Source organism: Labrus bergylta, chromosome 18 (genome assembly GCF_963930695.1).
Source record: "Labrus bergylta chromosome 18, fLabBer1.1, whole genome shotgun sequence".
NCBI classification, from domain to species: Eukaryota; Metazoa; Chordata; class Actinopteri; order Labriformes; family Labridae; genus Labrus; species Labrus bergylta.
In genome coordinates, this window is record NC_089212.1 from 13,663,578 (window position 1) to 13,681,839 (window position 18,262).

Below are 18,262 nucleotides of genomic sequence, written 5' to 3' on the forward strand. Positions count from 1 at the left end.
TGTTTTAGTGATACAGTCTGAACTGAATGCTTATAAGATGATTGTTTTGCCCAAATTAAAGGACAAGCAATAATAGATAAAATAATGTGAAAATGTTTATTTAAGTATGATTTATTCACACCCCTTTGTTTCAATTGACTAAACCCCTTAACCACTGTATGCCATGTGACAGATAAGTGACTTCCACGTTTAACTTCTAATGTTGTATCACTAGGCTTTTGCTTCTTTGCCAATAGATTTAACCAGCCAATCACTGAACATTAAAAGAAAACCTGTGGAACTGCCTTTTTTGTTAAGTTATTAAGACATTTTGTTAAGTTATTAAGACATCCAACTCGTGTCCCCAGTTGGGCCTTTGTGTAAACAAACAGATTAAAATGTACAACATTCAGTTACATAAAACCCCATAACTTAAAGTCACAGCCTTTCGTTTCCCATGCTTGAAGGAGGGATTCCAATAACTTCCTTTATCATTCATGCTATATTTAAAAATTGTCCTTGCTTCTTATAGCAATAGCTTTCCTACACAGGACCTCATTTGTGCAATATTTGGAAAAGTCAGCTTCCTAGTGACAACTGAGCTGAGTCAAAACTGATGATGATCACTCATACTTAACTGATAAACCATGTTATATATAAATCTTATCCACACTTTATGTAGGCTATGGCTCATGATCTCCCAGTCCACATGTAGGCCTTCTAAAATAGAGATTACAACATATCACAAGTGTTTTAGTGATACAGTCTGAACTCAATGCTTATAAGATGATTGTTTTGCCCAAATTAAAGGACAAGCAATAATAGATAAAATAATGTGAAAATGTTTAAGTATGATTTATTCACACCCCTTTGTTTCAATTGACTAAACCCCTTAACCACTGTATGCCATGTGACAGATAAGTGACTTCCATGTTTAACTTCTAATGTTGTATCACTAGGCTTTTGCTTCTTTGCCAATAGATTTAACCTGCCAATCATTGAACATTAAAAGAAAACCTGTGGAACTGCCTTTTTTGTTAAGTTATTAAGACATTTGGGAACCTATACAGATCCACACAAGTTATCTAACGTTTATTAAATGACATAATAACATTTCTATACAAATTGAAAGCAAAACTTTAAGGGTTATTACTGACATTTTAATAGGTTTGTAGCATTGTTGGAAATTACATTTTATAAACAATGTGACAGTGTGAAACTCTTAGTTATGAAGCTGCAGAAAATGGTCGTCCAAATCTGTATCTCCTATGGGCTTGCATATATCTTTATCGATGGTTACAGGTCATCACTTTTAATAAATGGTATGTCAGCCACAGCAGGCCGTTATATTTTGTGAGAATAACCCCACTTTGCATTATACCTGCCTAGATCTACAATCAGAGACAAACACTACTTGTTGTCTTGCTAGTCTGATGGAAATCAATTTCAGCTCTAAAAATGTCTTTATCTGTGCATACATTAATCAGACTCAAAATTAACCTGTCAATTTTAGTCGCCTGGAATTATCTATTCAAAAGCTACAGATTAAGGTCTGACAAATCGAATAAGTCTTTGAAATGATGCACTGTAATACATTTCTACTCAAAAGTTTGACATTATATTACATATAAACCCACATTTGAGAAAACAGAAATTGTGTCACATGATAAAACCTTCCTTATAAGCTTAAATTTAGAATATATAAAACTGTGAAGAAGCCCTGTGATGTTCTATAAATGAAGTAGCCTACTCTAACTTTTGATTCGTAAGTACTTGTACTTTTATTTAATTAAACTTCATGACTGAAATATACAGAAATAAAAATAAAGAAATCTGAACACAAATCTTAAGTTTTTTGTGGTTAGTGTTCTGGTAAAATTGTATTAAAATTCCCCAAAAGCACCAGTTTTCTTGTTGATTTTGTGTCCATCAAGTTAGTTTCACTTTAGGCCACACCCCCACATTGACGTCAGAGTTGTCTTCCTCTTCCATCAGCGGCTCAAGGGCAAAATTATAGAGGGGTCCTCCTAGATGAGAGACACTGAAGATTTGTGGGCTTCCCACAAACACATTTCAAAACATGGATTCACTCCCAGTTCTTGTCAAATCGTTCCTTTGGGAGATGCGTTTCTACTAAGAGGGCGGAGAAGAAACGCCGTGTTTCAGGTTGTTTGTAGCACTTGAAGACCACCGTGCCGTGAACACTAAACACACGCGCTTAAAGGAGCAGCACAGGTTGACTCGTAAGTCGTCATGGCGGACTCCAGTTTTAACAACCTGACTTCTCTCGCCCGAGCTTTGTCACAACCAAAACTCGACCTACTAGACTCGCCGGATGTTGGTCCTCCACGGAACACAGCGCTGCATCCTGCCCGAAGGAGAAAGTTATCGAGCTGCAACTCGATAGAGACCATTGAGCCGCTGACCTCACCGACCACTGCGGAGGCGCGCGTGCTGGTCATCAACACTGGAGGAACCATCGGGATGACACTTCACGATAACGGTAGCGACAAGCTAGCTCAACTTGTTGTTGTTTTTCATCCACAGCCAAACTGAGACCTGGCGATTTCGGCATGTGTTGACAGGTTCGTCATGTGACATTTTATGTTACTGTGAGCGTGAGGGAGAGTTAAAAAAACGCCGCGTGACTACCAGTTCATCCTAAAATAGTCCTGCACGCAGCCTACACTACTGAACATAGCAAACTGTGTGTTTACACATGGGGAAAGTGTCCTTATATAGTTATAGAATCTAAATGCCAAATGGGTAGCTTTTCTCATTGGTTGACAACCAGCAGCTCATTTAGATTTAGAAAGGAAAAAATATATATATCATAAACTACAATTTCTTGGAATTTGCCTACTCTGGACAAAGACAACCAAAATTCGCCGAAATGTGTGAATCCCCGTGAGAGGCAGTCCTGTACTAGATGCACGATATGATGCAGTTGGAACAACATAACAGATTCCTTCAATGAATAACCAGATGTTGACATGAGTTGTTGGGAAACATCTGGAGCATGGAGTGAGGCAAAAATAGGCAAAGGTCTTATTATCTTTGGCGAAAGTTAGCACAGATGTCTTTGTTACATAAGAGTTAACTGCGTTTGTTTATGCTTCTTTGTGTGTCCGTGTTGATATTTGCTTTGTGAACACAGAGGATGCATTTTTGTACTGGAGGTGCAATTTGAGAAAAGTTCCCCCCCAGTCAAGTCCTTTCTATCAATATTTTACTTCATGTGTTCAGGACCTTTTTTTTTTTTTTTTAATATTTGCTTTGTACTATTTACACACTTCATGCATAGTCATTGTTATTGCAGGTCTGTCACTTCCAATTCAAATCCTCGAGCTGAATCACATGTTTGCTTACTGAATTGGGGGTTGTCTTCATACACTGTAAAGACTTTGAAGGTGTTATTATTTTCTTTAGATATGGCTTACCATCATGGTCTTTCAAGTTCACAGTGAAATATCTTCATACAGATCCTTGTGATGGAATTTGTAAATTAAAGACTAAATGAATTGAGTAGATGACTTCAGGTCTTATGCTCATTTGACTGTCAGCAGTAACATGTTGTCACTTGTTGACCTGACATGAAGAATTTCTGCTGGTGTTCATTGAGAGGGAACAGTATACCACATGTGCTCTACAGCCAAAGTGAGGCTGTATTCGATGTGGATATATGTCATATGTTGAAAAAGTGACGAGTAAAATAGCATAAAAAATATTAATGAGCTACAATAATGGACTTCCAGCACATGCACCAGTTACATTTCTGACAACCACCACTAGGGTTCAGTATGAGACTGATGTATGTTCTTGAGGTGATTATTCATGGCCCCCCTGTAAAAAGCTTTAAAATCTTACAAGTACAACTTTTTTTCAAATCTTTCTTTTGTCACAGTACTTGCCCCGAAAGCCAATGCCTTTGTCAAGAGCCTGCGCAAGCTGCCCATCCTACACGATGAGATGTATGCCCAGCAGACCTGCATGTATGAATACTATGGATCTGAGAACAGCCTGGTCCTGCCGTAAGCACACCTACAGTTCTTTTTCTTCCTCTGTCAGCACATATCTGTGATTCATCTATGATTATGATTTATTTTCCTCATTGTCCATTGAGTTGGCAGTTTCTGTTCAGCTAATATTTGTAGTATCTTATAAACACTGTTATAGCTCATTTTATTTTGGAAACTATTTTACTTTTCATTCAATGGGCATCTTATTGATCTTAACACTAGAACGACCGGCATTCTATCACTACTAGAAAGGTCATAGCGGTCATTTTGACTGTTTACTAATTTTTTGCATATCATTTCAATAATCAATATCAAATATAAGAATAAATGGATCTTTAATGTTGTGAAAGGTATAATAAACTTCAGGACACAAACATTAAATTCTAATGAATTTGAAATTTGAATAGTTTATCGACAACTAGGAAACAGCAGCCGGCGTTTTTAGCGAATGGGAATGATCTCTGTATCATTCTCAGGTTCAATCTCAGAGCCAGTGTCAGATGAACTTTCGAGAGACCAGGAGACATCACCTTCCATATCCGAACCCGCGCCACCATCAGACTCTGCCTCATCAAGGCTCTGGAGCATGGCTAAAGCCTCTGTGGCAGCAATCCTCCTCCTTCCTGACATTTCGTTCTATTCTGTTCTAAATCAGATCCTAATTTACTCTATTCTGCCTTTTCAATGTTGATTAATTCAAATATATGTCTCCTATTCTTTCTATATGGTTTTAGGCGGGTAAGCTTTCTTTCCTCCTTGGCTCGAGCGTTATAAACAATAGTTGCTGAACTTACTTTGATCATGTGTCATAGAATGAACACATCCTGTATTATGTTTGATTATATATAAACCAAACTAAAGTTAGTCCAATGATTTCATAAAAAAACAACAAAGGCTGCAGAGCCTGTATGAAGCTCCAGCTGGAGGAACTCTGCAGGGCTAAAATAGAACAGAAACACAAGAACTCGAAGTCTACATATTTTTAAATGGATGCATCACTGTGTGAAAATGTTCCTGATGAACATAAAAAGAGGACACAGAACTAAATCATAATTTCAAAGTGGTGAGGAAAACCTTCAAATTGTGCATAAATATTGATCAAATCGAGGGAAAGCCATTTCTGGTGCTAAAGATGTTCTGGGTGAGACCTCCAGACCTCCTACAAAGATGTTTTTCAAATAGATTAAACTTGTCAGCGCAGTTTTTGTGTATTTAAAAACATTATACAGGGAAATAAGTTTGGTTGAACTGGTCAGTAACTCACAAATTTGTCTAAAGATCAGTATGAAAAAAAAGTGATAAAATCGTGATCATGATTTTGCCAAAAAAAAATCGTGACATGATATTTTTCCCATATCACCCACCTCTACCTTCAAGAGTGGGAAAAAGTAGGGAATACCGAAATGATACACTGGCTATAATGCATGCAGTCAATATGACCGCTATGGACTTTCAAGGTAGAAATACTCAAAAATCTTTTGTGTTTTTGATAAAATAACAATGCTAGAATAAAATATAGACACATTTAGGAAAAGTCATGGTCCTGTAGTTACATAGGTTTTATTTTAAGTAAGTTATTACATTGCAAAATTAAAAAACAGTCAAAATGACTGCCTTGGTCTTTCTAGTGTTAAAGAAACTTTGAATTGTTTCTATTTAGCTTTGCAAACACTTCAAACTTACTGTTTAAAAAAATGACCATACGCGCAATATGTAAGATCAGCACAGAGGAAGCTGTTCTTTTGTTGTTGTACTTGTATTATTTCATACTCAGGTGTGTAGTTGGTTTTCCAGTCTTCTTACAATGCAAGACCAATTTTACATAGACTGAATGGATTCATCTCATTCTCCGCCTAAAAACAATAACGACTCTAATGACTCTAAACTGCTTTTGTCACTTTAACAGGAAGCCAACGCCCCATATGGACCATTTATATCATAGGTGATGTAGCACTGCTAGCACTTTGCGTGCCCAAAAGTGATTTAAAGTCTCTGCTGAATGTGAGGGTGTGTTTGCCTGACAGGAAATGCATGCTGACGTGGCCTTTGTCAATAGGAGAAAATACCAGGAAGGCTACAGGAGCACAGAGCTGCTAATGCCAAAAGTAGTTTGCGTCTCTAACTCTATTAACCCTTGTCACCAACAGCCTAAAGTTTCTTTGAGGTTAAGTTGGTGTAAAGTTGCTGCCTGCCTACTAAAAAAGCAAGAATAATCTACTCCACTGCATGTTTGAAACATGTTGTCTTGACGTCTGGTGCGAGTGCTGTGAAGCAGGGAGAGTTGAGCCCACCAGCTGATCAGCAGCCTCTGTACTGTTGTAATTGTCAGTGATATACCAGACATATACCATTACTCACTAATTTCCATACCCCCCTTCTTATTGACTGCTACTGTGAGAGGTGCTGGTTGGAGTTGGGTGTATGGTAAAGATCTGATATCCATAATCAGGCAGTGAAGGACTGTTTAGTGAAAAACAAATAATTTGTGTTTGTTATTTGTTAGTAAGACCTATAGAAATGATATTAAAACTGATATTAGTTCATATTTGAGCATATTTATATTACCTTATCTTTTTTTCAGTTTGATTTACTTTTTAATATTAGCTCATCCTTGAATTTGTTAATAGTTAATTCCAACATGAGAAGTAGACTCATATGCAAGTCTAATGGGCATACTAATGATAGTATGCAGCCTGTGTTGAAGGAGGGAATTAGTTTATTGATTTATTGAAAAGCTTTACTCATGTGAGGCTGAGAGGCAGCACCACAAGGCCGTTTGCCCCCTCCCATCTAAAACCTTCCTCCCCACTTTTTGAGTCCTTACCTAACACACATACAGGGACATTATACACACCCTCATACACAGAGATATTCATTATTCTTTAGCTATGAGGCATCTTAGCGCTGGTATGCAAATTTGTAGCTTTGCTCCAAATTATAAACCAGATAGGTTTATAATTGTTGATTTAAATAGTGTTTTCTTGTGGCACTTTGGCTTTAAGATTATCAACAACATATGTTGGAGGGTCCTGTGAGGACTTAAGGCTAATTAGAGGGGAGTCTGTAGGACCCCTGGTTGGGTGGACTGGACCATGTGAGCTCGGCCACCTGCTGTCCCATTCAGCTTCAATCTTTATGTAACGAGGCTGTTCTATGGTAATGTGTGTGTGTGTGGGGGGGGGGGGGGGGGGGGGCTCTCTGTTTCTTAAAAGGGAGATTTAAAAGAAGATCTTTCCATAGCTGTTTAGCCATTGACGCCTTACACTTAGAGTCGCAGGCGGGACTGTGGAGCAGCAATATGACTCATCGAATCAGCCTCATGTCCCCGCCGCCTTCATTTATATTACACAGTGGAAACTCCACAGAACTGAAGCACTACACTATGGAAAAAAAGTTTTATCGTGGTGCTCTATTTCGTTGCCATGCCCCTCCCTTCTACACTTTTAAAACGTGTGTGTGTCTAAAACAGGTTCTGGCACCCTGCTGCTGAGACAGAAGGCCCCACTAAATAGACTTTGTCTCGCTTCATAAATCATCTTGGATTTTCTAGCACTTCCCTACCCCTTCCTTAAACCCTCTTCTCAAACATAGCCAGAACTTGTTCCAGCCTTTTAAATCAAGCACAATGAAGACAAATAATATTTTGTCAAAGGGAAGAGAATCATTATTTGTTTAACCATGTGTTGTTCGTGTTCCTTTTTGTAGTGAGTGTATACACTAATAAAGACTGAACATGGCTTGTTTTGCCAGTTTGTGTGTTCGGTTTGTCTCCTGAAACTCATAGATAATTATCTTCCTCTTGCAGGTTGAGTAAAGACAGTAAAAGGATAATCTACAATATCTTAGAGTACAGCCCTTTGCTGGACTCCTCCAATATGACCACGGATGACTGGGGAAGAATTGGAAAGGACATTGAGGTACTTCACTGACTCCATTTTTAGATTTAAAAAAAACACATAGTTCTGCTTAAAATGCTGGACATCCAATAATCCTATAATATTTATAAAGCCCATACGATTTAATATGGCGAGAAAAATGATAATTTGATATATATTTTCATTTAAAATGATCTAATAAATGTAATCCTTTTTGTGTCTGACTCCAGAAAAACTATGAAAGCTACGATGGCTTTGTGATCCTTCATGGCACAGACACTATGGCTTACACAGCCTCGGCCCTGTCCTTCATGTGTGAACATTTAGGCAAACCAATCATCCTAACTGGCTCACAGGTAAGAACTGCTGCCATTTCAGTCGAACCAACAATGTGAGATAACATTTTTCTGTATTATTTACTCCCCTTTATGAGAAGATGTGTTCTATCTTCAGGTGCCTATCTATGAGATGAGGAATGATGGCAGAGACAACCTGCTGGGGGCGCTGCTGATTGCTGGCCAGTTTGTCATCCCTGAGGTTGGGAAGAGAAGATTACACACACGATCCCCTTTTACAAAACATACGATTATAGGAGAGGAGTTGTTTGGTCGCCTCATAGTAATGTTAAGAATTGTGGATTTGTGAATGTGAGGGGGGAAAAGAAAACATGAAGCTCTGCATTATGTGCAGTTGTGGATTTTTTGCGAACTTCCCTCTATTGCAATCAAAATGTTATATCTGGTTTAGTTTACAAAGATGTCAATTCATGAATTCTAAATGGTAATGTAAAGGAATAAATCTTAAATTTAATAGATTTACAAGTTCAGAGAAATACACCATGTTCTAGAAAGACAGATGTCAGCACTGATAGGTAACAAAAGCTCTCTTAAACAACCTGTATGATCAGAATACTTTATAAGTATAGTGTTTCGCAATGCTGAACAACAACTACCTGAACAAGGAAGAGCACTCAAAGGTGTAATCTATTCTCTCTTTGTGTCATGTTTGCATTGGCAGGCATTTCATAACGAGCTACATACAGTCTTTCGATGTATGTACACATGTTTTATAGTATGTGTTCAGTCAGGTGATGTTGAAGGGATTTTGTCTTTGTTGAATAGCAGCTGTTGTGCATCAAACTTGTCTTCGTCTCTCTTCAGGTCTGTCTGTATTTCTACAATAAACTCTACAGGGGAAATCGTGTGACCAAGGTGGACGCTGGAAGTTTTAATGCATTCTCCTCTCCTAACTTGGCTCCTCTGGCCACTGCTGAAGTGGATATTACAAGTAGGACTGTGGTGAAATGCATCTGTGTTCATGTGGAAAATAAATCTCATGTTTGTATAATCCAAAAGAAAAAATCTGTTCTCACACATCTCTTTCTTTAGTCAACTGGGACACGGTGTGGAGGGCGAACACCACAGCGAAGTTTCAAGTCAGTACCGAACTGAACAGGAATGTAGGCCTGCTCAGGCTTTTCCCAGGAATCACTTCTGCAACTGTAAGTCATTCTGGGTAATATGGGTTACATTGTTGCTTTTGTTATGGTGGTGTAAAAGATGTTTACCTATATCTGCCATACTGTACGTCTTACTTTACAAGTATAATCTTACGTCATATTATATTCAATCAAATAATGAGAGTAGGAAACTATAAAATGTATGTCAAAAATCTGTACTATGTTTCCAAACATAACTGTCTGAGCCAAACTATTGTTTTGTCTAACTGCAATAAAATAGTTAACTTTAATTTAATTGTGCTATTACCCGTCTTCTGTTACTCTCCCGGTCATGTAAACTGCCATCAAAGCTCAGCCTGGAGAAAGATGAAAAGGAGTTATGGGCCATGACCAATCACCCTGTAAAGAGGGAGGATTGGCATAGATACTGTAACATTTATCTGCACCTCCCCCTGCAGAGGCTGCTGGGAGAGCAGCTTTACTGTCTCAATCTGCTCCCACTGCCCAGTCCGACTATCAACACTTCTTTACAGCCTTTAACTGCCTTTATGAGGCATCACTTTGATTGGGCACTAGGCTCTTGTTTGCCCACCGAGGGCTTCACTGGTAATCTGCATCAAACATTTCTGCTTATCGCATCAGAAAAATACTGACTGAACCTTGCACTTTTAATGTCACCTTCTTCTCACATTTTACGGTAACTGCCTCGGTCGTGCCAAGTGACTTTATGCTTGCTAATACCTTCAGATTAATTGCTCTCCTTCCTGCAATTTCAGTCATCTGCCTCTCTAGTCATATGCCATGGCTAATGATGTGGTATAGGACCTCCTGGTGCCAGCCAACCAGTGACTGAGATACTGGTTGCATAGAAAGCACCAGATGGGCTTTTAGGAGAGTGGACGGACTTGTGCGTTTGTGAAAGGGGCTGCAGGAAAAATAACATGGAATACTAATTCTTCAATTTGATTCTACACAGATGAGCAGCCAGATCAGATGGCCATAAATTTGGGGAGTTTATAATGTGAATCCTTCTTTTTCCAGGTGAGAGCTTTCCTGCAGCCGCCCATGCAGGGTGTAGTCCTGGAGACCTACGGCAGCGGAAATGCCCCCGATAACCGTCCTGACCTGTTAGAGGAGCTGAAGAAGGCCACAGACTCTGGTGTCATCATCGTGAACTGCACACAATGTCTCAGGGGGACTGTGTCTGCGTCCTATGCTACTGGCAAGGTACACAGAATCAACTTCTACTGACTCACAACATTAACTACATTTGTGTCATGAAAATAAACAAAACTCATATTCTTGTTATGTCTCAGGTGTTGATGGATGCAGGGCTGATAGCTGGTGGAGACATGACTCCAGAGGCTGCCCTCTCAAAGCTGTCCTATTTATTGGCCAAAACAGAGCTGGATCTAGATGCCAAGAAGAAGGTTTGTGTCTGCATTCAGAAGTCATGTTGTGATAACTAATAATCAAAGATGTTTCTTAACATCTTAATCTAATCTAAACAGACTGATTTCAAGTACCCCTCTTATACTAGTGCAATAATATACTTTTTTTTTTACCAGCTGTTTACTACTTACTCTGTACAGATTTAATGTGATTGTTATCATTGCCATATGGTCTGGCTCTGTATGCTGCACAAATCTTGTCCTTGAAAGAAGCTGAGCTAACATTAGCTACAATTCAGCTTGTGGTCACTTCTGAAATTATGTGTCCAATGAAGAGCCTCATAGGAACCATTTTCTATGAGTGGGGGGGGGGGGCATTGGATATAGTGTTCTACTCCCCGATTCTGATGTGGGCATTTTTAGTTGTACTTAAGCCATTTCAAGTAATTGTGTGATTTATAAGAACTCTTGTAAAAACAGTATCTATGAGCAAAACAAGTGAAGCAGTTGTGTGTTTGTGTCCAGATGATGGGTCAGAACCTGAGAGGTGAGATGAAAGCCGACATAGCAGGCGCGAAGTTGGCCCTGAGCGACAGCCGCTTCATCCAGGTCATCGCCAAGAGCCTCAGCATCAGCTGCAAAGAGGTGACAGCACCGCTTCTACGCTGACCTTTAAATCCACCAAGCATACATTTCTGTCAAGTTTGTCATGAAGCTTTCTATGTGGGAAAATGAATTAAATCAATGAATTCAAACACATGACTCAAAGGTAAAGTTTGAAATGCGAAGCAGCTCTCTGATCAAAGTTTTGGGGGGATGTCTGCAGGAGCTGGAAGCAATCCGTGATGCCCTGACCCCCTCGCTGGCATGTGCTGCTGCTAAGATTGGAGACATGGAGGCTTTGGAAGCCCTAAACGATATGGTAAGTGATCCTGAAATCTCCACCACACAAAAAAAACCAAAAAAACATTATAAATAGGAATGATCCAGGTCTAGGCACTCAGGATGTTTGAAAAATATTAAAGGGTTTCATTTATAGGGCTAGAAACATTTAAAATACACCAACGCGAATCGGCTTGCACCTTCTTTAGGGTGTAGTAAATCACTAAGTTTGAAACCATCCTGAGGGCCTGGACCTGGATCAAGTTCACCAATGAGTTTTGGTCTTAAGTTTTCCTTTAGTATTCCCTTCTATAAGCACAGGTTGTTTGAGGGATACCAGAAGCGCTCCTGTTGTTTCTCTTTTCTCACACATACGGAATGTTTGGCTGAAAATCCAAACCTGTTTTTTTTGTTTCTCAGATTTATTCGCCTCTTGAGGCTGTGACACCGAGCGTAACAGTTTTACGTCAGCATTTAAGCATTTGCCTCTGCTTATCTTTTTGGTGCTTATTGTGTGGGGTCAAAGCACTAAGGTAAACTGATTGTTCGCCTTTAACAGCAAAATCTCAGGGTCAGTCCTCCTGCAGTGAGAGGAGTATTGTAAACACACAGACCTAAGGCCAAAGAAAACATGAGGTCAGCGTGGTAAGGCAGGCCTAGAGTCACTCAGGCGGTCACATGTACATGTTTGTTTGTCGCTTGAACGGTTGTGTTTGGATTAGCCCACAGTTTCAACAGACCATCTTTATTTTGTTACACTTGATCAGTTATTGACAGTCATCAAAGTTCAGTGGTCTAACCAGGAATAATTTGTTTTTCTCACACTTTGTTGTACTCTGATGGTTTATTAAGATTAGGCTGGTGATATTCAATCTGTTATAATCAACAATAAAATAAGAAAAAAGCACCATAACGCGTTTGTCTGGCTGTCGATACTTTACTAACTCTCCTTGGCTCACTCCAACATGCGCTTGTAGAAAACATAAATCTTTGGAACAGATCACTAACACAGACGGATTCCTTTTTATTAGAGACATAGTTATTACCTTAAACAACTTGGAGCTTTATAACAAGAAGAATGTATTATTCCTGTTCGGGATTAATTGGAGCTGCAGATTGGTTGCCCTGGTAACGACAGTACAGCAGCAGGATGGTGTATTTTTGCGGATTCCTTTTAAGTTTTAGCGCCATGCTTCATTGTAATAAAGAAAAATGTCAAGCGTTGCAGAGTTGTGGCTCATTGGTGAATTGTTATTAGTTTTTGGAGAGGTGTTAGGAGAGACAGCTTTAACAGTTCATGCTTATTTGTAGAATTCATTCATTTTTGTCCTTTGATTCTTTATGTATTCCAGATTTTTTGCCAATAAGAATAAAATCAAGGTGAAGCACTCAGATGTTTTGATGTTTTCCCTCACCATAGGGCAGTAACTTGTGTCTGGGAGATTATGATGGACGTACACCCCTACATATTGCCGCCTCCGAGGGCCACCTCAAACTGGTGCAGTATCTACTTGGTCATGGGGCTTCAGTCTATGCTAAAGATCGCTACAGTGACACACCTTTATGCAACGCGGTACGCTTCAGGTAAGACCTGCCTTTATTTCATCAATAAGATTTTATGTGTTTGTTTTTATCTCTTAATGTAACAATGTTGGTTATGAAGTTTCTATCAGAACATTAAATGTTCCCTTTTGGCTGTTTGCAGAAACTGTGTGTTCCTGAAAATCTGTTGTTAATGGCTGCTATAGAGGGGACTTCATTAAATGAGCTGCTGCTAGCAAGGCAGTGTGGCTTTGCTTAAATGGCAGGAAGGGAGCAGCGTCTGTCAGAGAGGGGGGCTTAAACCAGGGGAGCAGCTCATAATGGAGTTTAGAGGCCAGGCAATAATTATAAACTAATTAGGCTAATTGTCAGCCAACAGTTTAGACTGTGTTTATTTTTACCAAAGCAGTTTTTTTTAATTTCTGTCTTTCAGTGACATTGCGCTAAATGTCTATGAGGGAGAAGCCAGCCACGCTTAATGTTTTAGTTTTAGTGCTATGTTGAGCCTCAGGGTGAAGACGTTGTTCGTGTGGAAACCTTGCCAAATGGCTGTTGTCCTATTTTAACGGTTGGCACTGCGAGTGTGGACTTGTTTCCTTTGTGATGCGGGAGGGATGCACTTCAACTCAGACACCTGTCGTTACACTTCCTGTGTTCCACACCTTGGCCTGATTTTCTCTTCCTACCTGTATTTAATGAGACAAAACCTACCCATAGAACTGGAGTTTTAAGAAGCAGTCAGCATGTGAGTCGCACTTTGAATGTCATGCAACCAACCTTTCTTATTGCACTTCAATCCTGAATGCCCATATAAGGTGTTGCAGGAAGCAAAGAGAACGAAGGGTTACAGAACAAATGTGGGGAGTGTCCTCTGAACCAGTCCTACCAACCTGCTCCCAGTTTCACAGATGAGAGATACTGGCTTCTTCACCCTCAACCAGAAGGGCTGTGTCATAGTTTGTTTGGCTGCAGCTCTGCATTCCTCCAAACAATTAAACTTCTAATTGATCTGTTGGGGAACCTATACCTTTTTAAATAGCAAGCTCAGCCATCATCAAATGTAGCTGCATATTTGTCACCTATTGTCTGCCTTTTCAATTATTTATTTCGCTATCTCAACAAATGTCACTACAGGTGACTCTTGCCTTGGCGGTTTTTTTGCATGGGATAAGGAACATGTTCCCACATGCTGAACCAAAACCACTGACACAATGACACTGTGAATGAAAGTCCAAATGTTAACGTTTAGGATTGATAGCATCAAACCCAAATGTATACCGACAATGTATTAGTTTGTTTCTTTATTGATTGCGTTAATTCATTTAAGTTAAAGCTGATTTTAACTCATGATATGCTCATAGTGTTTTTACATTTCATATACAGTTAGAAATATAAGGTCCTGTTGCATGTCCTCTTACTACCTCAGGCACAAAGAGGTTGTGAAGCTGCTGAGAAAGACGGGAGCACATTTCTCCAGAGACGAGTTGGAGGAAGCAGGAACAGAGCTATGCAGGTAAGACACAAACAAAAAAACAAATTTCTCAGTATCGCAGCCATTCTCAATAGCCCATCCTACATAGTTGATGCAGGTACAACCAGTTGTCTCACTGTTACACAAACTGTAGGAATGCCCCCTGGCAGCATAGCTTCAGATCTCCTCTGCATCTCTCGTGGCAGCAAGTGTATCACACACCGGCTGGGCCTTGGTATTTATCCAACTGAGGCACCCGACAGGTTTTGTCAGGACAATTGCATTTACAGTTTCAGACACACGCCTTTAGTTTAGACACAACTAGCATTGCTCTTTTAAGATCAAATCAAAACATGCTGTGCGTCACAAAGCCCAGCATTATCGCCATTCGACCCCAATTTCAGAAAAGTCCCTGTAAACAACAATTGTCCTCCAACAAGTGTCAATTTGATATAATTTGATATTGTTAATATTACTGATTTTTGTGAAGCTGTGCATTCGACCATAATATCTCTGTTATTTCTTGTGTATAAGTCTGGCAGCCATTGGTGACCTGGAGGGCCTGGAAATCTGGAGCCTTGCCGGGGCGAATCTGAATAAACCAGGCTATGATGGACAGAATGCCATTCAAGTGGTGGGTTACTGGACGCCCTTTTTGGATAACGCTGTTAAAATGATAGATATTCATATTTATTCTGTTTTTCCTTCTTCATCTGTCACAGGCTCGAGCTGTCGGCAAAAAAGAAGTTGTGGCATTTTTGGTGCAGCTGATGAGCAATAAATCCAAGGTTAGCATTGTTCCCTTTTCAAGCTGCTTTAACGTCCCATTGCTCACAGCTTAACCATTATCTTTTATCTACACTTTCTATACAATCTATGTAATTCTCTGACTTTAATTGCCTCTCAACTACATGTTTTTCTTGTTTAATTTCAGGGCGTTTTTGATGAATTGAATGAGTGTGATGAATATGATGACGATGAGGTAAATGAGATGTTGTGATTGTGTGGGTTTCTCATATTTCCAGTGTTGAGCATGAGATCCCTCCTAGTAAGTTGCATTGACTCTAGGTCTTCTTTGTTCAGATCCCCTTGTGCCTGTTGCCTGTGCCTCCATCCTTATATGCATTCACTTTATATGCTCGGTGTTGTGAATCGTATATCCCAGCATGCATTAGATGGCTCATTGTCTGTCATTGGTCAAAAGCACACATGTAAACACAACAAACACATTCACAACTACAGTGAAACGAGTGCTGCCAATTCACACGGCTCCCTGAGGAAAACCCAGGCAGACACTGAGAAAACATCATACTCCACACAGAGAGGGTTCTGTCGGCCTTGTTGGGGTTCAAACCAAGGACGTTCTTGCGCGTGACGGTGCCCACGGGGCCTGTGTGCAAAACTTCAAATAACACAAAGATAATACCCAGTAAAACAGATAAGAACGGTTTCAGAAGATAGAAGATGAAGGTATTTTTAAGAACAAGAGGATCTTCTGACTCCGTAAAATCCATCGATTAGTTTACTGACTTTTAACATTCATTGACATTTATTACTATTTTTTTGTTATTATAGGGTCATCAATCAGTATTACTTACTTTTACAGGAGCTTCAGTGAATCAATTCTTATTTTCAATACATCAGCCTGGTTCTATGAGCAACATACAGTACACCTCACCCCTCTGAACAAAATCGTTAAAAGCTGAGCAGTAAAATCATTGGACTGGACTTGGAGCCCCTGAACAGGACTACAAACAAAGTACTGCAAATAGCCTAAAACACCTTTCACACACTTAACGTCACGACGCAGATAGAGATCTCTCCCTTTAAGGACACAATGTGCCAGTCTGATGAAGTTCTAAACCGATAAATACCTTTGAATTAATCTAAAAGTGACATTTTCTCAATTGTTAGTGTGAATTGATTGTAGTGCTTTACATCAGAACTTATAAATTGTTAGCTAAACATACCTCAGGTGTTTTGTTTTTCAGAAAAACCAATCAGATAAATCAGATCTGTAACCTGCATGTGAACGCTAAACCTGTGCCGCCTGCTTGTCACCTAGCTGACTGGTATGCATTTGCTTGTGTGTTGTGCATAAAAAGAAGTGAACCCTCACACATGTTCATCCCCACTCCATATTAACTCTGTCTCTTTTTGTCTTTGAAGAACAGTGAAGTGATTGAGTTCACCGCTTCACCAGGAGGACGTTGAGCCAACCAACTTGTACTCTGTGTAGAGCCGCTCCATGCCAGGCCGTCCACACACACCGTCCACTGTCCTCTTCAATTTCACAGACTCACTTTCCCTTTAAATGTCAGCACAAATTAAAATACTATTTGAAGGCGTCACTGCTCGTGTTTCCCTCAAAAACCCTTTCAAAGCACAACATTGTTTTGGGTGTCCCCAAAAGGCAATCAGTAAACGAACGTATGTATGATTGTTGCACAGTGATATATGTATGAGAAAACATATGGTCTTAATGAATGTTTATCAAATGATTTTATTTTATTAAACACTGTGATTGTGACGTCCCTTCAGGGATCTTAAGGTGAACTTCACCTGAGCTGTTTTTAAATGAATTGAGCTGAAACAAACATTGACTACTGTTACATGACTTTATAAAGAAATGCTATCTTATTATAGCAATAAATGTTACTACAGGGTACGTTCACTGATTGTATTTTTACGCTGATTTAAAAAAAATGGAACAAACATAACTTGAAATTAATAAGTTGTCTTGCCTTTTAATCATATGTAATATTTTACAATTGTCGCACTTGTCTACTTTCAGTAAAACTTTCAGTAAACCTCAACCTTTTTCAATCTATTCTGCTCAAACAGGATTAACAAAAACCAGCAGCTAACCTTCCAGACTCATCCAGCCTGTTTCTTCTGCTGATTGCTGAGCTTGAAAAGTCGCATTTCTCCCTTTGAGATGGGAAAGGGGAAAGCCAGACTATTGTTCGAGTGAGATTAAGAAATAAACCTGCCTCGGTTTCTGTTTTCTTACATATTTTTTAAAAGTCTTCATTTATTTACTTTTTTCTTTTCTTATCTTTGTTGTGCAACATGTGCAATGTTTTGCTGCCCTTGTGTGATTTAATGTCTGTAATGACTGTAGGTCTTTTTTTTTTTTACACCTTGATGTTATCAAGTGTAAAGAATGGTGTTGGATTACATGTGACTTCAAAGTGTAAACACATTGGAATTGACTGGAATGTTTTTCCTTTGTTTTCAATGCTGTTATTGTCTCCCTGATCCAAAAATGTTAAAGGGTCATGTGTTTTAAAAACTGATACATGTTGGGTGGTCAGTTTCTCATGTGGAAAAAAAGCAACAGAAATAAATCTTGTGTTTCAAAGCAGTGTCTTCTGTGATTGCCCCTACATTGCACCAATCCATGAAACTCGCATGAAACATTGCATATATTGCTCCTGGCTGAAGATTCATGTGCACCTCTGATTTGACACGGTTTTCTCTATGAATTAGTGCACGAGCTACCAATTGGTAGAGGTCATTTCCCTTAGTGTGCACAGTTCCTTTGTGTTCTCTGCAGAAATGTGCTCTGAATAATAATTGGATTCACTGCGTCTGCTGTGGGCCTTAAGGAGAAATTCAACATCAAACCCACACACCGAGCT

The 18,262-nt window shown here is 39.4% G+C and overlaps 1 protein-coding gene across 5 annotated transcripts; it reads left to right on the plus strand.

Moving 5' to 3' along the window:
• The first annotated feature begins 1,968 nt into the window (after nt 1-1,968).
• aspg (asparaginase homolog (S. cerevisiae)) lies at nt 1,969-17,982 on the plus strand. 5 transcript variants are annotated; one of them, XR_010669089.1, is made up of 19 exons: nt 1,969-2,482; nt 3,884-4,010; nt 5,905-5,940; nt 7,804-7,915; nt 8,104-8,229; nt 8,327-8,410; nt 9,034-9,160; nt 9,262-9,374; nt 10,374-10,559; nt 10,649-10,762; nt 11,249-11,368; nt 11,550-11,645; nt 13,026-13,189; nt 14,574-14,660; nt 15,153-15,252; nt 15,341-15,406; nt 15,553-15,600; nt 16,610-16,690; nt 16,788-17,982. XR_010669089.1 is itself a non-coding variant. In XM_065966164.1 (18 exons), exons 1-18 carry the CDS (start codon nt 2,233-2,235, stop codon nt 16,793-16,795), a joined length of 1,959 nt encoding a protein of 652 aa, XP_065822236.1. In that variant the 5' UTR covers nt 1,969-2,232; the 3' UTR covers nt 16,796-17,982. The 5 variants fall into 5 exon arrangements, 4 of the variants coding, with proteins under 4 accessions (XP_065822236.1, XP_065822237.1, XP_065822235.1 ...); XM_065966164.1 differs by lacking the exon at nt 16,610-16,690 and having other exon boundaries at nt 16,793-17,982; XM_065966163.1 differs by lacking the exon at nt 16,610-16,690 and having other exon boundaries at nt 1,970-2,482.
• Nucleotides 17,983-18,262: the final 280 nt, after the last annotated feature.

Excerpts from the sequence above, each read along its gene's own strand:
- aspg (XM_065966163.1), top strand. The coding sequence starts at position 2,233 with ATGGCGGACTCCAGTTTTAACAACCTGACTTCTCTCGCCCGAGCTTTG. Across the intron at positions 10,763-11,248 it reads ATCTAGATGCCAAGAAGAAG|ATGATGGGTCAGAACCTGAG; the intron begins GTTTGTGTCTGC and ends GTTTGTGTCCAG. Across the intron at positions 11,646-13,025 it reads TGGAAGCCCTAAACGATATG|GGCAGTAACTTGTGTCTGGG; the intron begins GTAAGTGATCCT and ends CCCTCACCATAG.